General features: G+C 43.8%; 1 protein-coding gene across 1 annotated transcript; it reads left to right on the plus strand.

Moving 5' to 3' along the window:
* The first annotated feature begins 326 nt into the window (after nucleotides 1–326).
* CD70 (CD70 molecule) lies at nucleotides 327–3304 on the plus strand. Its single transcript, XM_077857518.1, has 3 exons — nucleotides 327–625; nucleotides 1723–1756; nucleotides 2800–3304. The coding sequence occupies exons 1-3, from the start codon at nucleotides 449–451 to the stop codon at nucleotides 3186–3188; spliced, it is 600 nt and encodes a 199-aa protein (XP_077713644.1). The 5' UTR covers nucleotides 327–448; the 3' UTR covers nucleotides 3189–3304.
* The last annotated feature ends 22258 nt before the right edge of the window (nucleotides 3305–25562 follow it).

Here is a 25562-nt window from a genome sequence, read left to right on the forward strand (position 1 = left end):
TCCTCCTATTGGGCAGGTCAGTCACGTGGCCCCGCAGCAGGCTGGGGAGACCCGGGAAAGTGAAGAGAAGCACGTGGGTGTTTGGAGAGCCTCCCTGCCATCCCTGGCTGCTTGCCCAGCGCAGCATCTGGTCCGTAGGGGATGCTCGGTGAAGATTTGTTGAATGAGTGAATGAGTGAATGAGTGAGTGAGTGAGTGAGTGAATACCAGGAAGGTGAGGGGAAGGAGCCAACTAGGAAGCTCAAGGGGCCCCGTGCAGCTGGCCCACCGCTCTGGGAGCTGGGGGTGTGCAGGAGCTGGGGTGGGGGGATTTCCCTGCTGAGTGAGTGAACCACTCAAATCCCTCCCCTTTGCCGGACATCCCCAGAGTGGGGCGGGGCGGGTCCCAGGCAGGTTTGGGCAAGCAGAAGCCTCAGAGCTGAGGGAGGGCTGACGTTTCATCCGGCTGATGCAGCGCCGACTGAAGACCACGATGGCAGAGGAGGGCTCCGGCTGCCCGGTGCCCCGCTTGCCCTGGGCGTCCGTCCTGCGGGTGGCTCTGCCGCTCTTTCTGGCGGGCGCGGTCATCTACTGCTTCCTCTGCACCCAGCGCCTCGCGCAGCAGCGGCAGCTCGAGTCACCTGGGGTGAGTTGAAAAGCAAGGCGGAAAAGAGATGCAAACCTGCCACCTGCCCCGTGGAGCCTGGGGACCTCCGGGCGCGACCCGGTCTTGCGCGGGTGGGGGGAGGGGCGCGGAGGGAGCCGGGGCGAGCGACCGGAATCGCGGTGGGATCCAAGCCCAGGGACCGAGCGGCCGGGGCTCTCGGAGCCAGATGGAGAAAAGTCGCCCGGGGAGACCTGGTTGGGAAAGAGTAGGGCGAGAGTTAGAGACCCGAGCAAGCGGATAGGGCCCGGCTGCCCTGGAGGGTAGGGGATGTCGCTTGTGTTCCGGAGGTGAATCCCGGGTGGGGATCCCGGGGTGGGGAGGTTGCCGCTGAGCAAGGGGCATCCGATGTGGGCATAGAAAATGACTCGTCTTTGGTGTTCCCCCGGCGGGCTGACTCAGAGGCTGCTGGGGGCTTCACAAAGCCGGGAGGGCGTGGGTCCGGCGCCTGCGAGACCAGGGCGGCCCGGCCCGCTCTCCTGGAAGCCCTGGACACCCATCACGGGGGCCCCACCTCGCGGGGGACCAGGGGTGCGCAGCGCAGGGGGGTGCGCAGCGCAGGGGGCTGCGCGGCGGAGAGAGCAGGTGTAAGCAGTTCATTCAAAACTACTTCCTCTTTAAGAGATCTTTAAAAAGTCGACTCAGGCGGACGGGTCGAGAAGCGGGTAGGAGGATGAGCAGAAGAGAGAGGTCTTCATTGGGGCGCCGAGGCGGGGGGAGGGGGGCAAGGGGGGGACTTAAAACCTTCATGCTATGTGCCCACCGGGAGGGGGGGGACTTAAAATCCTCATGCTCACGTGCCCACCGGGAACGGGGAGGACTTAAAACCTTCATGCTTATGTGCCCATCAGGAGGGGGGTGACTTAAAACCTTCATGCTTATGTGCCCACCGGGAGGGGGGGGGACTTAAAACCTCATGTTTATGTGCCCACCGGGAGGGGGGGACTTAAAACCTTCATGCTTATGTGCCCACCGGGAGGGGGGGGACTTAAAACCCTCATGCTCATGTGCCCACCGGGAGGGGGGACTTAAAACCTTCATGCTCTTGTGCCCACCGGTTTCCCCTTCTTTTCTTCCAGTGGGACATGGCTGAGCTCCAGCTGAATCACACAGGTAACCTCGCGCGCGCGTGGGAGGCAGAAAGAGAGAGGGACAGAGAATGAGAAATCGCGATAAAGAGACAGAAAGAGAAAGAGCCAGAGAAAGGGAGAGAGAGTGAGCCCGGGAGGGAGAGGAAGGTGAGGGGGGCGTAGTGTGTTTCTGGCTCTCTACGACCTTGCTCCTTCTGCATCCCTCGCCCTTTACCGTCCGCCTTTTGGGGAAAGAAAGCGCACTCAGCACAGTCGCCAGGTTCCTCCCTTCGCCCCGCAGGCCTTAGCCCGGCGCTGTTCAGGTGCCACCGCAGACAAGGGAGCGGGGCTCCCTTCTACCCAGAGGCTCAGCCAGTAAATACAAGAACATGCAAACTACCTACACGCCGAGGGGAGGGGGGGTACACCCCGCCGCCTCGGACGTGTCCTACCGAAAGATTAAGCAGGGGAGGGGATTGGGGCGCACCAGGGCTGGCTTTGCCGGGGACAGTGGAGTCCTCGGGAGCGGCAGCGTCCCTGAGAAGGTGGCCTTAGAGAAAGAGGTGAAGGTGGTGAGGGAGCCAGCCACTGGGTGGCCCGTGGGGAGGCCCTCCCCCTCCCTCTAGCCCTCCCCACCGTGGGGCCTTTCCCGCTCATCCCCAGAGGTTTGGATGCTGTGTTCATTCCATTTTGTAGTGGAGGGAAACCCTGTTCCTCTTTTTCTTCTCTGGCACTTTCTATTCTGGCTGCTGAGACACCATGCCGTAAATTAGGTGGTTTATAACAGCAGACATTTCTTTCTCATGGTTCTGGAAACTGAAGTCCAATATCAAGGCATCAGCAGATTCTCCGTGGCTGGTGAGAACCTGCTTCTTGGTTTCTAGCTGACCATCTTTTCTCCGTGCCCTTACGTGGCAGGAACGGGGAGAGTGGTCTCCACACCCATGATCTCATCCCCTCCCAAAGGCATTATCCAATACCATTATCTTGGGGGTTAGGGTTCGACAGAGGAATTGTGGACATTGGGGCTGTAGCGCTGTTTCCCTAAACCTCCATCCTCCCACCTCCCTGACGCTCTGCCCCCAGGACAGCGGCAGGACTGCAGGCTGCGCTGGCAAGGAGGCCCAGCACTGGGCCGCTCCTTCGTGCATGGACCGGAGCTGGACAACGGGCAGCTGCATGTCCAGCGCAGTGGCATCTATAGGCTGCACATCCAAGTGACACTGGCCAACTGTTCCTCCTCCCTATGGGCCACCACGCCCCACAGGGCCACCCTGACGGTGGGCATCTGCTCCCCAGCAGCTCGCAGCATCAGCCTGCTGCGCCTCAACTTTCACGGAGGTTGTGTGGTCACCTCCCAGCGCCTGACACCGTTGGGTCGAGGAGACACTCTCTGCACCAACCTCACCCTGCCTCTGCTGCCATCCCCAAATGCCGATGAGACCTTTTTTGGGGTTCAGTGGGTCCACCCCTAACTATTGCACTTCCTGGCCCAGATTTATTGGGAGAATGTGTTTTTCTCTTTTTTATTTTCTCTTATAAAAATGTTTTTCTTTGTGTATCTCTGTAATATAGTGATTTATAATAAATATCTATTTGGTTTTTGTCCTCTTTTCTGGCACTGGAGCCTAGTGGCAGAAAACCCTTGGCATTTCCTCTGTGTGGAGAGCGTTAAAGGTTCTGTTATAAACAGAATACTTTTGGATTATAATTCAAAATATAAAATAAATATCCATGAGTCCATATTGATATAAATAGGTGGTTGAATATATTTGTAAGTGGAGAAGAAGAGACAAAGCCCTTGTGCAGAATTTCAAATACTTTATATTGTCAACCCTAGAAGTGAAACTGCCAGTTATGGGCACTTGGTTTTGACTCAGGTCCGGATTGCAAGGTCCAGAGATCAAACCCCACATGAGACCCCATGCTCAGCCAGAGTCTGCTCATCCCTCTCCCTCTGCTCCTCCTTCTGCTGTCTCACTGTCTCTGGTGCGCGCTCTCTCTCTCGAAAAGATAAATAAAATGTTTTTTTAAACTGCCAGTTATTTTATCAGCAAAAATAGATTTATTCAGGAATAGTACCAAACTGCAATCCATAGCGAGCAAAACCTATGCCAAGTCTGCCAAACAGAGGAGGGGACTGCTCTTTTCTAGAGGAAAGCAGAAAATTGGGAAGGCATCATAGATGAAGTCCATTGGAGTAACCTGGGAGATTGAAGTAAAGTGGCTTCTCATTAGGTGAGTTGTGACTGTCTGCCATTGGCTATACTGCTGCCCGGGGAGGAGGAAAACTTTCTTCCTCCTGCTGATATGGTTAAGTAGTATCCACATGCAAGATGTGGCTCTTCCTATTGGGTTTGCAGTCAATGATGAGTGGTAGGGCATGAGAGTTCCTCCTGCCACACATCGCAACTTCATTTAAATGAAGTTTCGCTTTATAATTTTCACAATGGGGGATCCCTGGGTGGCGCAGTGGTTTGGCGCCTGCCTTTGGCCCAGGGCGCGATCCTGGAGACCTGGGATCGAGTCCCACCTCGGGCTCCCGGTGCATGGAGCCTGCTTCTCCCTCTGCCTATGTCTCTGCCTCTCTTTCTGTCTGTGTGTGACTATCATAAATAAATAAAAATTAAAAAAAATAATAATTTTCACAATGTAGCTACTCCATCCTAAAGGAGGAGTAGCTCCCCACTCCTTAGGTGTGGACTTCACCATAGTGACTTCCTTCCATGGAGGACAATATGGAAAGTGAGAGGATGAGGAGTAATTTTATGGTGGAAAAACCTGACCAGGTGCGCCTCAGTGGTTGACCATTTGCCTTCTGTTCAGCTCGTGATCCCAGGGTCCTGGAATCAAGTACTGCATTGGGTTCCCCCCAGGGAGCCTGCTTCTCCCTCTGCCTGTGTCTCTGCCTCTCTCTGTGTGTCTCTCATGAATAAACAAATAAAATCTTAAAAAAAGAAAAAGAAAAACTTGACCAACACACCTCAGTCATGTGACCAAGGCCAACATCAGTAGTGTTAAGCCACTGCCACAGCACACACCCCTAACATGAGAGGATGAGAAAAACATTTCACTTTTGCAGTCTTCCTCCCAAAATCCATCACCCCAGTCTAACTAGGAGAAAAAAATCAGACAAATTACAAGAAGGAGGCATCTTACAAAATACCTAACCAGTCTTCTTCAGAATGCTCAGTCATCAAAAACAAAGAAAGTTTGGGAAACTGTCGTAACCAAGAGGAACCTAAGGAGACATGATGATCAAATGTACTTAGGAATCATGGATGGGATTCTGGGCAGATAAAGATATTGGAGGAAAAGTGAAGGAAATCTGAATCAACTATGAGATTTAGTTAATAATAATGTATTAGGACTGGTTCATGAATTGTAGCAAAGGTTCTATACTAATGTAAAATGTTAAAAATAGAGAAACTGTGTGCATGGAAGTATATGAGAAGTCTATACTCTCTGCTCAGTTTTCCTGTAAATCTAAAACTCATCTAAAAAATAAAGTTTATTAGTAAAAAATAATGAGAATTGCTTCAATGGAAGGATGGTGTAGCCAAGTATGAAAGTCTGAGTTTCAAGATGAATGGATAAAGAAGATGTGGTTTATGTATACAATGGAATATTACTCAGCCATTAGAAACGACAAATACCCACCATTTGCTTTGGATGGAACTGGAGGGTATTATGCTGAGTGAAATAAGTCAATCAGAGAAGGACAAACATTATATGGTCTCATTCATTTGGGGAATATAAAAAATAGTGACAGGGAATAAAGGGGAAAGGAGAAAAAAATGAGTGAGAAATATCAGAAAGGGAGACAGAACATGAGAGACTCCTAACTCTGGGAAATGAACTAGGGGTGGTGGAAGGGGAGGAAGGTGGGGGGATGGGGTGACTGGGTGACAGGCACTGAGAGGGGCACTTGATGGGATGAGCACTGGGTGTTATTCTATATGTTGGCAAATTGAACACCAATAAAAAATAAATTTACAAAAAAAAAAAGAGAGAGAGAGAGAGAAAGTCTGAGTTTCAGGGATGCCTGGGTGGCTCAGCGGTTGAGCATCTGCCTTTGGCTCAGGGTGTGATCCCATGGCCCCAGGATCGAGTCCCACATCGGGCTCCCTGAGGGGAGCCTGCTTCTCCCTCTGCCTATGTCTCTGCCTTTTTCTGTGTGTATCTCATAAATAAATAAATAAATAAGCCTTTTGGAAAAAAAATAAATTCTGAGTTTCAAAAGTTTAAGCAGTAAACTTGTAAAATCTCATCTTCCAAGATGATCTCCACAAGGCATGCAAGATGATGTCAATCAGATGTAAATTTCTAAATTTAGTACACCTATGCTCATAGCAGCACCATTCAATGTAGCCACAGGTAGAAGGGTTAATAATGACTCCTAAAACAATAGAAAATTGAAGTTAAGAGCTAGCTCTTTAAAAATAAACAAAATACACAAACCTCTAGCTAGACTCAATAGGGGAAAAAGAGAGAAGACTAAAATAAATAACATCAGAAAAGTGAGAGGAGACATTACAACTAGCTCCATAGAAGTATAAAGGATCCTAAGAGGACTCGAATAATTGGAAAGTTATTCCATGCTCATGTATTGGAAGAATTAATATTGTTAAAATGTCTGCATTACCCAAAGCTAGCTACAGATATAATACAATTCCTATCAAAATTCCAATGGCGGGATCCCTGGGTGGCGCAGCAGTTTAGCGCCTGCCTTTGGCCCAGGGCGTGATCCTGAAGACTCGGGATTGAATCCCACGTCGGGCTCCCGGTGCATGGAGCCTGCTTCTCCCTCTGCCTGTGTCTCTGCCTCTCTCTCTCTCTCTCTCTCACTCTGTGTGTGTGACTACCATAAATAAATAAAAATTTAAAAAAAATTTTAAAAAATTCCAATGGCATTTTTCACAGAAATAGAAAAAAAAATCTAGGATTTGTATGGAACCACAAAAGGTCCCAAATAGCCAAAGCAATCTAAAAAAAAAGAAAAAGAAAAAGAAATAATGCTGCAGGTGTCACACTTCCTGATTTCAAATTTATTTATATTACAAAACTATCGTAATCAAAACAGTATGGTATTGGCATAAAACCAACACATCAATCAATAGAACGGAATAGAGTACAGAGGTTCAGATGGCTATGTGTCGGCCTTTGGCTCAGGTCATGATCTCAGGGTCCTGGAGGCTCCTTGCTCAGTGGGGAGTCTGCTTCTCCCTTTGCCCCTCCCCTCTACCCTGCTCATGCTCGCTCTCCCTCTCAAATTAATGAATAAAATCTGTTTTTTTTTTTTTAAGAATAGAGTCCAGAAATAAATTCATGCATATATGGTCAATTAATCTATAAAAATATGTGATGGAGAAAGGACGGTTGGTTTTAAGAAAACTAGACAGCCACATGCAAAAGAATGAAACCAGACCCCTACCTTACACCATATACAAAATCAACTCCAAATGGATTAAAAACTTGAATGGAAGACCTGAAACCATATAACTCCTAGAAGAAAACACAGGATATAAATTCCTTGATGCTGGCCTTCGCAATGATTTTTGGATTTGCAGCTTTTAAATTTTTTCCAAAAGTAAAACATGCCCAGTGGGAAAAATCCCAACAGTGCAAAAGAATATTAAATAAAACAAACAACAAAAAAGCCAGATTTTGTATAGTCCTTCCCTTAATTTACCTTTTAAAAGGACCATAGTAGAGATATCTGGATGGCTCAGCCGTTCAACACCTGCCTTTGGCCCAGGGTGTGGTCCTGGAGTCCTGGGATGGAGTCCCGCATTGGGCTCCCTGCATGGGGCCTGCTTCTCCCTCTGCCTGTGTCTCTGCCTCAGTATCTCTCCCTCTCTCTGTGTGTGTGTGTGTGTGTCTCATGAATAAATAAATAAAATCTTTTTAAAAATAAATAAATAATAAATAAATAAATAAATAAATAAATAAATAAATGGACCATAACTGACCATTTGGCAACACACCCTTCCGATCACTTGCCTAGTAGATCTGAGTTTCAAGAGGATAGCAAAGATAAGTGAGTATGGGAAGGATAACCATTCTGATGAGTGTAAAGGGATATCTCGTGATTTTGATTTATTTCCCTGTTAATCAGTGATGGTGAGCATCTTTCATGTATATATTGACCACCTATATGTCTTCTTTGGCAAAATGTCCAGTCAGGTCCTCTGCTCATTTTTTTAATTGGATTACTTCTTTTTTTCACTACTGAGTTATATGAGTTCTTTATGTAGTTTGGATACTAATCCTTTAAGATAGATGGTTACAAATATTTTCTCCCATTCCTTAGGTTGCCTTTTGATTTTGTTGATGGCTTCCCTTTCTATGCAGAAGCTTCTTCTCTTGAGATAGCCCCATTTGCTTCTTTTTGCTTTTTGTTTCCTTTACCTTTGGTGTCAAATGTTCAAGACATTAATCCATTTTGGAGTTTTTGTTTGTTTGTTTAATATTTTATTTATTTATTCATGAGAAAGAGAGACAAAGACACAGGCAGAGGGAGAAGCGAGCTCCATGCAGGGAGCCTGACATGGGACTCAATCCTGGGTCTCCAGGATCACGCCCTGGGCTGAAGGTGGTGCTAAACCGCTAAGCCAACCAGGCTGCCCATTAATCCATTTTGAGTTGATTTTTGTGGATGGTGGTAAGACAGAGATCCAGTTTCGTTCTTTTAGCCCAATGAGACCTATTTCAAACTCTGACCTTCAGAACCATAGGAATGTAAACTTGTGTTGTTTTAAGCCACAAGGCTGATGATCATTCATATAGTAGCCACGGGAAACCATATATGCCCTCAGCCTTTGGCCTTTGCCGTAGCTGTTGGGGTTACATTTTCTCACCAGCTGCTCCTCACCTCTCCCCCCTTATCTCTCTCTTCATAGATCTCACTCCCTTGTCTCAAAATTCTGCTGATTCTATCATGCAGAGCTCCTGAATTCTGTCCTTACTGATATCCAGGGTTATATTACTCAACAATCACCAAAGATCAAGACCCATCAAGAGGTTTTCATTAACAAAAAGTTCTCATCCACTTTCAGGAATGAATTGTAACATTCCACTAGAAGGCTAGGAGCCATAGTCGGGATCATGAACCTCTGATGGTAGAAATGCAAGGGGCTCTTGGGTGTATTGTGAAGTAGAAAATGAGTCTAGAACCAGGTTAGGCAGACCTCTAAATTCCAGACTAAGGATTAAGGATTTATTGCCCAGGCAAGAGGGAGCCATTAAAGATGTCAGAATGAGGAGGGACCTGACTGAATTTGCAGTTTTAAAAGGTCATTCGAGGGATCTCTGGGTGGTGCAGCGGTTTGGTGCCTGCCTTTGGCCCAGGGCGTGATCCTGGAGACCCAGGATCGAATCCCACGTCGGGCTCCTGGTGCATGGAGCCTGCTTCTCCCTCTGCCTGTGTCTCTGTCTCTGTCTCTCTCTCTCTCTCTCTCTCTGTGACTATCGTAAATAAATAAAAAAATTAAAAAAAAAAAAAAAAGGTCATTCGAGGAGTCTTTTACACAATCCTCCCCACCCCAGGACTGGATCACATTCTCTCCTTCTGCATCCCTAGTGCTTTCCTTCACCATGCTGTCTACAAATAATAGCTATACATGGGGATATTTTGCTGACTCTCCATCAGGACCAGGGTAGCCTTGTTTATTTCAGACATTAGGGTATCTGTGGTTTGGCAAGGGAATGAGTATAATAATGATGGGGGAAAGGATAAATACTGGTGAAAGAAAAGAAGAAAGAGGGACGCCCGGGTGGCTCAGTGGTTGAGCATCTGCCTTTGGCTCAGGGCATGACCCTGGAATCCCAGGATCAAGTCCCGCATCGGGCTCTCTGCATGGAGCCTGGTTCTCCTCCCTCTGCCTATGTCTCTCCCTCTCTGTGTATCTCTCATGAATAAATAAATAAAAATTTTTTAAAAAGAAAATGAAAAGAAAAAAGAAAGTCTCAACATCATTAGCTATGAGGTAAATATGAGTCAAGACCACAATGAGATATCACTACATACTTTCTAGGATGACTATAATAAAAAATATAGACAATAGGGGCAGCCCGGGTGGCTCAGCAGTTTAGTGCTCCCTTCAGCCCAGGGCCTGATCCTGTAGACCAGGGATCAAGTCCCACATCGGGCTCCCTGTATGGAGCCTGCTTCTCTCTCTCTCTGTGTGTGTGTCTTTCATGAATAAATAAAAATCTTTAAAAATAAAAGATAGACAATTAAAAAATGCTGGCAAGGAGGGATAGAGATTAGAACTAGGATGGTTAACTTTAGGTATCCACTTGACCAGATCATGGGACACCCACACACCTGGTTAGGTATGATGTCTGGATGTGTCTGTGAGAGTGTTTCTGGAAGAGCTTAGGTTAGCATCTGAATCTGTAGACTGAGAAGGGAGTGCTGCCTTCCCTGATGAGGATGGGCCTCATCCAACCTGTGGAGGGCCTAAACAGAACAAAAGCAGAGGAAGGGAGGACACATGTCTTTTTTAACTGCCTAACTGAGCTGGGACAGTGGTTCTCTCCTGCCCTTGAACTGTGATGTCCATCAGCTCCTGACCCCTTCAACTTGGACTCAAATTATACCAACAGCTCTCTCCAATCTCAGGCATGCAGATGGAAGATCATGGGGCATACTGTCACGAGCCAATTCCTCATTCTAAATCTCTTTACAGATGCACATCTCCTGTTGACTGTGTTTCTCAGGAAACCCTGACTAATGCAGAAATCCTCATATATTGTTGGTGCGATTCTAAAATGGTTCAGCCTCTGTGGAAAACTGCTCAGACATTTCTCAAAACGTAAACACAGGACTGTCACATGATGAAGCAATTTCACTTCTAGGTATGTACGCAAGAGAAATAAAAAAATCATATGTCCATGGGATCCCTGGGTGGCTCAGCGGTTTAGCGCTGCCTTCAGCTAAGGTCATGGTCCTGGAGTCCCAGGATTGAGTCCCACGTCGGGCTCCCTGCGTGGAGCCTGCTTCTCCCTCTGCCTGTGTCTCTGCCCCCCCGCTCTGTCTGTGTCTCTCATGAATAAATAAATAAAATCTTAAAAAAAACATGTCTACACAAAAGCTTGTACACAAATGTTCACTACAACATTATTCATAATAGCTCAAAGTTGAAACAACCCAAATGTCCATCAACAAATGAATGGATAAACAAAATGCGGGACTCCATATGATGCAATATTGTTTGGCAGCTAAAGGATGAAGTAATGACACATTTTACAACATGAATGAATCTTGGAAAGGGGATGCTAAGCGAGAGAAGCGAGACACAAGAGACAACATATTATATGATTCCGTTAATTTGAAATGTCCATCACAGAGAAACCTACAGAGACAGACAGTAGACTAGTGGTTGTATTAGTAAGGATGCTTCAGAGAAACAGAATCAATACGATGCACAAAAATATGGAAAGAGATTTATCATAAAGAATCAGCTTACAGAGTCATAGAAATAGACCAGTTTCAAGAGCTGACGTTGGCAAGCTGGATACATGGAGAAGCAATGGGATAGGCAATCCGGAGGCCCACGGGCTCAAGACCAACTGAAAGAGCCAGTGTTCCAGTTTGAACATGAAGGCATGAAAAAAAATCCCAGTTCAAAGGCAGGCAGGAGTTCCCTCTTCCTCCACTTTTTTGTTCTACTTGGGGGTTTCAGCTGATTGGATGAGGTCCACCCATATTAGGAAGTCATGACTTTAACAGTATTGTTGTTTTTTAAGATTTTATTTCTAAATTATGTCTACACCCAGTGTGGGGCTCCAACTCACAATATTGAGATCAAGAGTCACATGCTCCACCAACTGAACCAGCCAGGACACCCCATTTTTAACACTCTCTGTGTGCCCCTTTGGGTTTTGTGTTTTTTAAAGATTTTATTTATTTATTCATGAGAGACACAGAGAGAGGCAGAGACACAGGCAGAGGGAGAAGCAGGCTCCTTGCAGAAAGCCCAATCCGGGACTCGGGACTCGATCCCAGGACCCAGGGGTATCACACCCTGAGCCATAGGCAGGCACTCAACCACTGAGCCACCCAGGTGTCCCTCTGCATGCCCCCTCCCTTTTTTTAATTTTTTATTTATTTTTATTTTTTTAAGATTTTATTTATTTATTCATGAGAGACAGGGGATGGGGGAGAGGGAGAGGCAGAGACACAGGCAGAGGGAGAAGCAGGCTCCGTGCAGGGAGCCAGTCGTGGGACTCGATCCAGGGTCTCCAACATCACGCCCTGGGTCAAAGGCAGGCGCTAAACCGCTGAGCCCCGCCAGGGATCCCCTGGATGCCCCTTTTGATGAATGATGATAAACGCCAGAGAAAGAAAGCTGAAAAAAGGAAAATATGTCTTTTTCAAAGTCACCAAATAGTGACTCAAAGACCATGCAAGGATGTGATTCTAACCTGAATTTCCCCCAGACCTCATCACCCCTAGGACCTAAATGAAACTATTTGAACAAAGATAGCTCAGATTTCCCCAGTTGAGGCAACCACATCCTTCGGTATGATGCAAGACACCAGAGCCCTCATATTCTGTATTTCTTTACCCGTAGGGGCTTGGCATGTGTATACGGGCCAAGATGCACCTGTCGTACTTACTATCAGTTCCTTGGTGATCACATCAATGTCCAGAAACACAGCCCTTGAGGATATAAATCTGTGAGGCTTATCAGACAGTGAGACCTCCTCCAACACTGGGTTCTAGGAAAAGGTGGCAGGATCTTTCAGCCTAAGTGAAAACTGATCCATTAATTTTTCCTCGAATTCCATCTGTTGGGATCACACAAGACCCAGGGAAGGTAAAAAATCCATGCTGGCAGATCTGGAGCAGACTCTTCTTTTTCCCCCCACCCCCAAGATCACATTATAGTCCTGTGATTCTTTCCTCCCTTACAATTACTCTATACTGTAAGGACTCTTCATTATCATAATGCAAATAAGCCGGATAGATTGGTGCCCCAACGCTCAGGAGACAAGCCCAGACATGCCTGGACTTTCTTTAGCTTGACTGCATTTGGACTCCCAGTCTCAAAATCAAACCGAAAACACTCACACCCAATGTGCCTACCCCTCTCCCCACATGCAGACAGCCTTTTATAAGGCCCTGGGTGTTCCATGCTTGCCTAATAAGGATATATAATGAAATTTGTCAGCAAGAAAAGCGATTTAAAATGATGGCTAACGTTGCTTAGTATTTGTTTGTTTGTTTTAAGTTTCTATTTATTTAAGTAATCTCCACACCCAGAATGGAGCTCTAACTTACAATGCTGAGATCAAGAGTCACGTGCTCTACCTGCTGAGCCAGGCATCCCAGTAAGTAATCTAAACATAATTGTGGCGGGGGGTGGGGGTGAGTGTGTGACGGGCACTGAGGGGGACACTTGACGGGATGAGCACTGGGTGTTATTCTGTATGTTGGTAAATTGAACACCAATAAAAATTATTTCATTAAAAAAATAAAAAATAAAAAAATAAAGTCAGAAAAAATTTTTTAAAAATAAACATAATTGTGAACAAATGAATTAAATAAACATAAGCTAAACATCTATAGATGAACTTTTCAACAATGATTATGTTTTATAAAGTATGTCTACTTTAAAATAGTTTCTAAGGGGCACCTTGGTGGCTCACCCTGGTGGCTCAGTGGTTAAGCATCCACCTTTGGCTCAGGTTGTGATCCTGGGGCCCTAGGGTACTGGGATCGAGTCTGGCATCAGGCTCCCCACATGGAGCCTGCTTCTCCCTCTGCCTGTGTCTCTGCCTCTCTCTCTCTCTCTCTCTCTCTCTCTGTGTGTGTCTTTCATGAATAAATAAATAAAATATTTAAAAATAAATAAATAAAATAACAAAATAGTTTCCAAAATGTTTTGGTACCTTGAAATCTTAAAGTTCTACCAGGTTAAAAAAGTTAAGCGATTGATATTCATTGAATATCTAGATTATTTCCAAATTAGATAATATAATGAGACACTAATTGCCAAACAAAAGTCTGAGTTTACCTGCTTTTGGCTTTCTATTTGAATGAAAGAATTTTGAGGTCTGTTAGTAAACATGTCTTGTGCCACACTGAAAATTGTGGGAAATGTATGCTTCTAGAAATAATAAAACAGTATATTCATAATTTGCCAACATTCTATGGAATGTTGGTATGTAACAGTTCATAATTTCTTGCTCTTTAGTTTTCACTAGAAATTAAGATTTCTAAGAGATGAGAATTCCAACTAATGTATATAATTAAAACTACTAGAAATAATTCCCCAAACAGGGTAGAGAAATTTTCCCCCCTGCACCATATATGTCTGGCTGGGTACACAGACTATCATTCTGTCCAATAAAAAAAAAAACCCAGAATTAGGAGAGACTTTATCCAAAAGGAATCTTAAAAGGGGGCAGGGGAAGATACTGAAATTGGTCCGCGGAGTATTGTGATAGAACACTGAGCATAAAGTCTTCAAGCATCACAAGAGTTAAGCCAGATTTTTCTTTTATGGAAAGGAATAAACAGGGACGCTTGGGTGGCTCAGTGGTTGAGTGTCTGCCTTTGGCTCAGGTTGTGATCCCGGGTCCTGGGATCGAGAACTGCATCTGGCTCCCTGCAGGGAGCCCGCTTCTCCCTCTGCCTAGGTCTTTGCCTCTCTGTGAGTGTCTCTCATGGAAAATAAATAAAATCTTAAGAAAGAAAAAAAGAAGGAAAGAAAGCTAGAAAGAATTGAGCTTTCTGGCACTGGGGAAATAGAATGAAAGGATAGTGAGGTCGGATACTGGATCAGAGAAAGTTTTATTCTGAGGCCAACTTGTTCTCAGGAGGGACTGTCTACTGGCTTAGGTGAGGAAGAGCCAAAGTCCAGGGCCTATGAGAAAGAGAGGAGCTTAACCAAAGTTTGGTTAGCAAGCACTGTGTTCTGATGGATCCGTGGGAGCAAGCAGTTTGGCTGATTTCTTTTCAGGCTAAGAATGAGGGTTTGGAGGATCTGGGTCTAGCCTTGCTACAGGTAAATAAGGGGGGACCATCTGTGAGTCTTATCTGTGTCATATGGTGAAGGGTGGTTCCTTCACGAAAGCAATTTTCCCAAACACTGACCATAAAGGGATTTCTTAACCTTCAGTCAATCAGCATTGCCAATTCGCAGCAGCAGATGCAGAAGAAAGAAGACTTTAAAAACCTGGACATAGAGTGCCTGAATGTGCCCTTTGATTTATTCATTCTACAAAGGTCTAATGAGGACCTGCTATGCACTACTATGTCTCTACCCAGAGATACAATGAACTACATCCCATAATGTTCCCTGCCTCTACAGTATCAGTCAGGTCCAGTCTGGAAACAAATGGCACAATCACTATGCTTGGTAAAGGGACCGTGTTCAACAGTGTGGACAGCATTTAGGGGAACCCACCAGGAATGATGTGGGTCCTTAGGGCTAGCCACAGCCCACAGGAGCCAGAGGAGGAACCAATTCCAGGAACCCAGAGAGGATAGCTGTAACGGTAACAAAAGGCTGCAAGAGAAGATCTGTGGCCTTCAATGAAGTTCAAGAAATGAAAGCCACAATGAAAGTAAACACGAGTCAAAAGATTTTATTCAAGTCATTTGTTAATGAAGGAATTGGTAAGATGGTAGGGCAGATTTCAAATTCAGGGAACATAACCTACAGAGTCAAAGAACATGCAACATGAATTTGCTGATACATACAAAACTGACTCATGCTTTTACACCAAATTCTATAGCAGCAGTAATTGTAATAACCAAAAAGTAGAGACAACACAAATGTTCATTAAATGATGAATGGAGAGACAAAATGTGCTATACAATGTAATATTATTCAGGCACAAAGAGGAAGAAAGTTCTGGCACATGTTACATTGTGGGCAAAACTTGAAGACAGTATATTAAATGAAAGAAGCAAGACACAGAAGGTCACATAGTGCATGATCTCATTCACATAAAAATATTCAGAATCGGCATATTATAGGAACAGAAAGTATATTAGTGGCTACCAAAGGCTGGAAGGAAAATGGAATGGAGAGGTAGCAACAAAAGAGAATGTGTTTGGGTGTGTGTGTGTGTGTGTGTGTGTGTGTGTGTGTTTCACTCTAGTATCCACACTGGCTTGACTGGAACTTGGGCAATCTGGATTGTAGTCCGAGGTTCTTTCTGTCCCATCTTGTTTCCTTCCCGTTTAAAATTTGAGTCATTCGCTTTTGGTCATTGTCTTACATTTCTGACTCAGTCTCAGCCTCTGCTTCCTGGAGAACCTAACTGACAAACCCAGCGGACAGTGATCCTGAAAGGAAATGAGGCCATCTACTCAGTTGACGTTTTATCAAGTTTTAGATATTTTTCTCTCTTAATGTAAGGGGACCCAGCAGAGATGGAGCTAAGGGGAATAAATACCCAGTTCTCGACAACCCCCTATCCCTCATTCTCTTCCAGCACCTCTTACCAGTTAAGCCCAATTGGGAATAATGGTTGTGGTGGTGGTGGAAGGGTACTTATTGACACCATCAATATAGGTCTTCCTTCCAGAAGATGGAGAAGTATGGACAGTGCATCTAAAGAGACAAACAGAAAAGAAGTGGGCATTGAGTGAGCCAAAACACCAGCCTGAGAATCAGGGCATATTAAGATAACTCTAGCTGTTGTAATAGATAAACACCAAAGCCCCAGTGCCTTAGCACAATAGAAGTTAACTTCTTGTTCATACAAAGTCTAAAACAGGTATTTCCAGCTTATTGGGAAGCTCTGCTCCAAGCAGAGACTCAGAGATCCAGTCTTCTCCCATGTTTTGGTTCTACCATCCACAGATGTGCTCATCTGCAAAAGAGGAAAGGTGATGAAGGATCATTTGTGGGAAGCTTTTAATGGGCCAGGCATGGAAGTGGAGCATACAGCTTTCTCTTAGAGTCCACTGACTAGAACTCAGCCAACCTACAGAAAAGGAAGCTGAGACACACGGTCTAAGAGTTGTATGTGTCCAAGAAGAAAAGGGAATGCTTTTGGGGAATGACCAGCCAGCCTCTGGAGTGGGGGTAGCAAACAAATCATTACCAAAAAAACAATGTTGTAAAAGACATTTGTAATAAGATTTGTAAAAGCATCAGTTCAGAGAGCTACAAGTTTTTATCTATCAGGGAGATCTTGCTTAATTTGGGGACAGGGGTTAAGGAAGGGTCCCTGAAGTAGTGACCTTCAAGGCAAACACCAAAAAGGGATCAGTTGGAACTGGCTAGGAGGAGAGGGGACAGTTTCAGGGGAGGAAGGAAGGGAGTTCCTGACTGTAGCGGCAGCAGTGGACAGTAGCTGGGAAGCGGGAAGAAGCTAAAAGAAGGCTGATGCAATGAGGAAGATGTTGGTGCAAGATCCTTCTGAAGAAGTGGGCAAAGACTAGTTCACTCAGGACCTTACAGGACCCCCAAGACACATCGTTATGTCTAACAAAGAGAAGTCAAATCTATAGGCCCTAACAAGGCTTAATTGGACCAATAATCAAGGCTCAAGTCCAAGACTGCCCAATAGACTCGCATCGTGATGGAAGGTGATTAATGTAGCCGATTAGCTCTTCCCTGGCACACACTCCATTGTCCATGGTTCTGAAGTATCTTTGCACACAGGACAAGTGACCCAATCAACAAGCTGGCCACATAGAAATGACAAACGTAGTGGTTTAAAACAACACTCATTTGTTATCTCACGGTGTCCACAGATCAGGAGTCCAGACAAGGCTCAGCAGGATTCCGTGCTCAGGGTTTGGTAATTGAGATGTTAACCATGCTGTATTCTCATCTGGAGACCAGTCTGAAGAATAATCATGTCCCAGTTCATTCATGTTGTTGGCACAATTTAGTTCCTTGCAGTTATAAGACTGAGGTCCCCACTTTATCGCTCATTGTTGGCCAGGGGTTGCTTTCAGCTTGAAGATGTGCTTGGGTTCTTGCCATGGGATTCCCCTTATCTTCAAAGCCAGCAAGGACAGGGTGATTCTTTCTCAAGTTTGTGAATCTCTCTGGCCTCTGACTTTCTCTGTAGCTAACTTATAGATCCAGATTTAAAGAGCCTGTGTAATTAGCTCAGGCCCCCCTGAATTATCTCTTTGGATTAACTCAAAGTCAACTAAATAAAACCTGCAAAATCCCTTTTGCCATGTAACATAATCATGGGAGTGACAGTCTATCATTTTTACATGGAAGGTAATTATATAAGAGCCGGGGTCATTGGGGTTGATCTTCAATTCTGCCTACCACATCCAGCAACCTGTTAAAAATGCATATTCTCAGACCTCATATCGAGGTCTCAGATGGTCCCAAGGCTCAGTGCTGGTTAAAGCTTTCCAGATGTTTCCAATAGACAGTTCTCTACCAGGTGTGTGTCTTGTAAGCCTGAAATAGTTATAACACATGTTCAATTTTCTCCTGAAGATCTGAATCAGAGGATGAGACAGGAAAAGAGAGAAAGCAGCAAATGGATAAAGTATGTTAAGAGAGAGAGAGAAAAAAAAATTTTTTAAAGAGAGAGAGAGAAAAAAGAGAGAGAGAGAGTTACAGAGAAATACTCAAGAGGAAAATAAAGTTATAGGAAAATGCTCAAAAAAAAAGAAAGAAAAAGACAACGGTTCAAAACCAGTTTTAGGCTTTCCCAGTTTCCGGGTCATTCCCAGAAAGTTCAAGCCACCAGGGGGAAGGAAGAAACGTAAAAGCAAAAAAGAGCAGGATAGAAACAGTCATGGGAATGAGTGATGGGGATGGTTGCACAATATGAATGTACCACTGGCCTTGAATTGTATACTTTAAAATGGTTAAGATAGTAAATATTAGGCATATTTTACTGGAATAAAAGAAAATATCTTTTTTTCATGGGAGGTTTTGAATGATCATGTGGTTGCGGGAAAATCGTTAACATATGGGGGCCACATTTTTTAACTGATGTGCAAACGTATACATGTGTTTCAAGTTTCTGTTTCTATTTTATTTTTAAATTGCTATTTTACAAAGAAATTATGGTACAGGCCTTGTAAAATTAAAATTGTGCCAACCCTGTAACTGATTGTTTCACTTTTAGGTATCTCCTGGAGAATAACGAACATGTGTTCACAAACACATATGCAGTGCTGTTTGTAGCAGCATTATTCATAATAAGCAAAAACTGGAAACAACCCAAATGTCCATCACCTGGGGAACGGATTTTTAAAGAAAGAAAATTCAACAGAGTAAATTTAATAATTCACCAGTTGGGCAGCACCCCTTCCAGTAAATAGGTACTCCGTGGAGCAGACAAAACAGAAAGTATTTCTGAGTAGGAGAGTAGGGCAAAGAAATTATCAGCAAAACAAAAGAAAGTATAGTTTCAGGCTGTCTTGTACGGTCTGGGGAAGAGGGAGAGGAAATAGCAGGGGTATTAATTCAAGCATTAGCTCTTTAGCACTGATCAGGACATTTCAGGTTGACTGTTCAAAGGTCACATTTCTGGGAGGTTGAGGCTGCAATCATGTCTTGATTTGCGTTGTGAGAGCAAATGACCCCATTCACGGTCGTTGTCTCTTTTCCAACAGGATAAGAAACTATGCTCTATTCATACAGTGAAATGTTATGCAACAATGAAGAAGGGATGGAACTGCTGGGGCTGAGCCTCAGAAATATTCTTTTGAGTGAAAGAAGCCAGACACCAAAGAGCACACTCTATATAATTCCATATCTCAGAAGTTCAGGAACAGGCAATGCGTATGAATTGTAATAGGTATCAGAACAATGTTGTTCTGGGAAGGACACATAGGACATGTCTGCAATGATGGAGATGGTCTAAATATTTTTTTTTAAGATTTTATTTATTTACTCATGAGAGGTACACAGAGAGAGGCAGAGACATAGGCAGAGGGAGAAGCAAGCTCCCCATGGGGACCCTGTTACGGGACTCAATCTCAGGACCCTGGGATCAGGACCTGAGCCAAAGCCAGACACTCAACCACTGAGCCACCCAGGTGTCCCAGAAATGTTCTAAATCTTGTAGGGCATGTGAGTTACCCTGGTATAAGCATTGCTTCAATGTCATTGTAATGCTATGCTTGTCATTATGTAAATTCTATCTCCATTTTAAAAACAGTGTGATTTGGATTTCCTAAGTAACATAATTTATTACAGACACTCACCAACTTTCTGAAATTGTTAGCTGTTAAAATCTCTTCCTTCTGATGAATTGGAAGCCAAGTGGGTCCCCAAACTAAGCTCCTGCATGAGAAACAAAATGGGGAGTTCACTGAGAAGGAAGTAATAAACACCAGAAGCATAAGCAGCTGGGGTTGTAGACCAGAAGAACAGCTTGGTAAGAACTCAGCCAAAGCACAAACGGGGGAGGAAAAAAAATGTTATAGATGGAATGTGTCCCACAGATTATGCAAGTTGAAGGCTTATACCCCAATGTGATAGTAGTTGGAGATGGGGCCTTTGGGAGATGTGAGATTGTGTGTAAAGTATATATATTTATGTTATAAATATATAATATTATTATGTTATAATACAATAATACAACAAATTACATATAAAATATGTTTATATATTTTTTAATGTCTAATTTAAATATATATATTTGCTCTTGTCCCCAGTCCCTAGTACGGAGCTCCTAAAATCCTGTAATTTCCTGTTACTATTCATAATAAGCCCCGTTTGAAACTGAACCACCTGAATTTGTTTTAACCAAGTCACTTTTGGAAAGCCCCTAAGGATGGGGGAGCCGGTTGCCAGAGGATTTGCACCTTGGGCCCCGCCCCCTGGTGACCTAGGGGGGCCGAGGGACTAGAGGTTGAGCTCATCACTACAGGCCATCAGCCAATCAATTTAATCAGTCATGCCTACATAACAAAGCCTCCATAAAAGGCTCTGACCAAAGGGGTTCAGAGAAATTCCAGGTTGTTGAGCACGTGTTGGTGCTGGGAGGGTGGGGCACCTGGACAGGGCGGGAAGCTCCCCAGCCCTCCATACTTAGTCCCTTAAATTAGTAGACCGTTTTCCTGAGCTCTGTGAGTTTGTGTTAGCAAATTATCAACCCAAGAAGGAGTTGAGGGAACCCTCCACGTAGAGCTCCCTGGTCAGAGGCCCAGACGTGATTGGCATCTGAAGTTGGGGGCACCCAGCAGATGTCAGAGAAACCGTCAGTGTCAGGGAGGGCGCATGGTGGGAACCCACACGTTTGGTGTCCAAGGTGTTCTATGAGTAGAGTGGAAGGAAAGAGGGGGATGGAATAGGGGGAATTTGGTGAAGGTGATTAAAAAGGACCAACTTCCAGGTATCAAAATGTTCTAGGGATGTAATGCACAGCATGGTGACCATAGCTAATAATAGTATTTTGTATATTTCAAGATTGCTGAGAGGAAATCTTTAAAATCCTCACCACAAGGGGAAAAAACCTTTTTATGACCATGTGAGGTGACCCTTGCTGTTGGTAATCGTTTCATAATACCTACGTGTGCCACATCATTATGTTGTACACTTGCAACCTACACAGTGTTATATGTCAATTGTGCCTTGTCAACTGAAGTGTAACTGGAGTGTGGGTGGGGGGAGAAGGAAACAGTTCTCCTTAGTGGGCCTAAGTGGAGAAAGCTTTCTTTTAGTCGAGTAAAAGAACCAGTGTTTTTCCTTTGAGAGGAGATTGGTTTACAAGAAGTCACGAGCGTGGTACCCTCATGATGGGATTGGTGCCCTGATGAGAAAAAAGAAAAAAAAAAAAAAAAAACTACCAAAGAGCTTGGTCCCTCTTTTTCTTTCCAGGATGTGAGGACACAGAAAGCAGGTGGCTAGAGAGTCCTTACCAGAAACCCTGCTGACACCGTGATCTTGAACTTTCCAGGTTCCGGAACAAGAAAATGAATATCTTGTCTACACCCCCTATTTTGTGGGGGTTTTTTTTGTTTGTTTGTTTGTTTGTTTTTTTAATGGCAGCTCAGGCTAACCAGGACAGCCCTCCTGGAACTGGATGCTACACTTCAGAAAGGGAGCTTTACTCTGAATCCACCTGATACAGAGTATTTCATAAGCAGAATAACCAGATTCTGGGATCTAGAGCTGGGTTCCCAAACTCAGCACTACTGACATCCGGAACCGAATCATTATCCATGGTGGGGGCGTCCTGGGCACTGAGAGGTGTCAAGAAGCATCCCTAGCCCCCACCCACCCAAGGCCAGGAGTTCCCCCCACCATGTGACAACCATAAATGACTGCACCACTGCCCAGTGGGGAGGACAGAGTCACCTCCAGTTGTGAACCACTAGTCTAGGTCTGGAATTAAAATGTGTAGGTGTTAAGTCCTGAGCCCCCACCTTAGGAAAATTATTTCAACTGCTAGCCTCAGCTTCTTGGTTGCTTATTTACTGCCACACAACAAGCCACCCTAAAAGGTACTGGCTTTATTTTTCTTAAAATTGTAAGAGTCAGGAATTGAGAAGAGTTTGAGTGGTTTATCTCTCATCCAGGTGGTACCTGCTGGGGCAGGTGAGGCTGGAGAATCCAATTGCAAAATGACCTCTTCATTCACTGGTCTGTGTCTTGCTCCCTTCTGTCCTCTACCCCCTTGGTCCTCTCTGATCTCCCTCCCCGCATCACAGAGCCAGGATTCAGTACGTTTATTTACCATGTGTATTACTATATGTGTATATTACTGTATATATATATATTTTTGAGTACCACAATCCATTTTTTAGATGTGGTGGAAATAAGGCAAAAATAGAAGTGGCACCAATCACCCTTTAGTGGTCCCAAGGGAGAAGAGTCTTGAGGTTGAGATGGATGAGGCTGTCATTAGGTGGTTATCTTTTTCTGGACCAAGATTTAACGGCTGAGCCCCCATTTTTATAGTTTTGCCTGGCTTTTTAAAAAATATTTTATTTATTTATTCCTGAGAGACACACAGAGAGAGGCAGAGACACAGGCAGAGGGAGAGGCAGGCACCCTGCAGGAGGCCTGATGTGGGGCTCAATCCCAGGACCCTGAGATCATGACCTGAACCAAAGGCAGTTGCTCAATCACTGAGCCACCCAGGTGCCCTAGTTACTACTTTGTGATGTGTGGTGAGAAGGTTTAAGATTTATTTTCAGCAAATTTCAATTATACAACACAGTGTTGTTACTATAGTCCACAGAACTTATTCATCTCCTTTGGCCAATATCTCCCTATTTTCTCCACCCTCCAGGCTCTGGTAACCACAGTTCTCCTCTGTTGCTATAAATTTAACCTTTCAACCTTTCTTTTCCTGATTCTACATATAAGTAATATCACCCAGTATTTGTCTTTCTCCAATCCGGCTTACTTTATTTCAGGTTCATCTACATTGTCACAAATGGCAGGACTTCAGTTGTTTTATGGCTGAATAATATGGACATGTAAATATATATAATATTACTATATTATTAGCACAACATTAATATTAGTTCATCTATAATGACATAATATGCATCACTGATAACATATTTCATTAAAATAATATTCCATTTATATATTTATAAATATACCTCTTTATATAATATATAAATATATAATATATAACTGTATATATTAGCATTCCAGGAATCCCTGGGTGGTGCAGCGGTTTAGCGCCTGCCTTTGGCCCAGGGCGCGATCCTAGAGACCCGGGATCAAATCCCATGTTGGGCTCCTGGTGCATGGAGCCTGCTTCTCCCTCTGCCTATGTCTCTGCCTCTCTCTCTCTCTCTCTCTCTGTGTGTGTGTGTGTGTGACTATCATAAATAAATAAAAAATTTTTAAAAATGTGCTTTAAAAAATATATATTAGCATTCCATTGATAATAAAGGTGATATATAGAGATAACATTTTCATTATTCATCTGTCAATGAACATTGAGCTTATTTCCACATCGTTGCTATTGTGAGTAATGCAACAATGAATGTGGGAATGCAGGTATCTCTTCAAGGTATTGATTTTGGTTTCTTCGGATTTATACCCAGAACCAAGATTGCTGGATCATAAGGTAGCTGTGTTTTGTTTTGTCTTGTTTTGTTTTTTTGAGAAACCTCCATATTTTCTGCCACAGTGGCTGCACCAATTTACATTCCCACCAACAGTGCACATGTTTTCTGCACTTCCTTGCCCACAATTGTTATCTTTTGGGTTTTTCTGATAAAAGCCTTCCTACCAGATATAACATCTCTTGAGGTTTCAATTTCCATTTCCCTGATGATGAGTGATGCTGAGCATCTTTTCATGTACCTGCTGGCCATTCGTATCTCTTCTTTGAAAAAAGTCTATTTAGGTCCTTTGCCCATTTTTATTTGGATTATTTGGGGTTTTGCTATGGATTTGTAGGAGTTCCTTATATATTTTGAAGATTAACTCTTTTTATCAGATATATGGCCTGCAAATATTTTCTTCCACTCAGCGGTTGCCTTTTCATTATGTGGATGGTTTCCTTTGCTGTGCAGAAGCTTTTCAGTTTGATGTGGTCCCATTTGCTTATTTTTGTTTTTGCTGCCTTTGCTTTTGGAGTTGGTTCCAAAAAATCATCACCAAGACCTATGTCAAGGAGCTTACTGCCTGTTTTCTTCTAGAAGTTTTATGATTTCAGGTCTTATATTCAAGTCTTTAATCCATTTTGAGCTAATTTTTGTGTAAGGTGTGAGAGAGCAGTCCGGTTTCATTCTTCTATGTGTAACTGTCCAGTTTTTCCAAAATCATTTATTTAAAAAGACTGTTCTTTAAAAATAAACAAACAAACAAATAAATAAATGCTGTTCTTTCCCCATTGGTATACTCTTGGCTCATTTGTCATAAATTAATTGCCCAGATGGGTACGGATTTTTTTACGGGCTCTCTATTCTGTTCCATTGATTCGTGTCTGCTTTTATGCCAATACCATTCTGTTTCAATTATTTGTAACATCCCTGTCTGGCTTTGGTATCAAGGCAATACTGACCTTATAAAATGAATTTCAGGGATCCCTGGGTGGCGCAGCAGTTTGGCGCCTGCCTTTGGCCCAGGGCGCGATCCTGGAGACCCAGGATCGAATCCCACATCGGGCTCCCGGTGCATGGAGCCTGCTTCTTCCTCTGCCTGTGTCTCTACCTCTCTCTCTCTCTGTGTGACTATCATAAATTAAAAAAATAAATAAATAAAAATTAAAAAAAATAAAATGAATTTCAGAGAGTTGACTTCTCTTCTATCATTTGGAAGAATTTGACAAGGATTGATTATTTTTCTTTAAATGTATGGAAGAATTAACCAGTGAAGCCACCTGGTCCTGGACTTTTGTTCATTGGGAGATTTTTTATCACTGGTTAAATTTCCTTACTAGCCACCGGTCTGTTCAGATTTTCTATTTCTTAATGATTTAATCTCAGCAGACTGTCTATTTCTAGAAATTTATCCATTTCTTCTAACTTATCTAATTATACAACCGCTTTGCAGCATCCCCATAAGTTTTGGCATATGACATTTCCATCTTCGTTTGTTTCGTGATATGTTTTAATTTCCCTTTAGATTTCTTCCTTGCCCCATCGATTGTTCAGGAGTGTATTGATTAATTTCCATACATTCGTGAACATTTTCCATTTTCCTTCTGTTATTGATTTCTGGTTTTCATATTACTATGGTTAGAGAAGATACTTGATAGGATTCCAGTCTTCTTAAATTTGGTTAAGACTTGTTTTGTAACCTAACACATGATCTATCCTGAAGAACATCCCATGTGTACTTAAGGATGTGTACTCTGCTGGTGTTAGATGAACTGTCTTGTAGAGCCTGTTTAGTCTATTCAACGTAAAGTACAGGTCAAGTCCGGTGTTTCCTTATTGATTTTCTGCCTGGCTAATCTACCCACCGTTGAAGTTG

This window comes from Canis aureus, chromosome 19 (assembly GCF_053574225.1).
Source record: "Canis aureus isolate CA01 chromosome 19, VMU_Caureus_v.1.0, whole genome shotgun sequence".
NCBI lineage: Eukaryota > Metazoa > Chordata > Mammalia > Carnivora > Canidae > Canis > Canis aureus.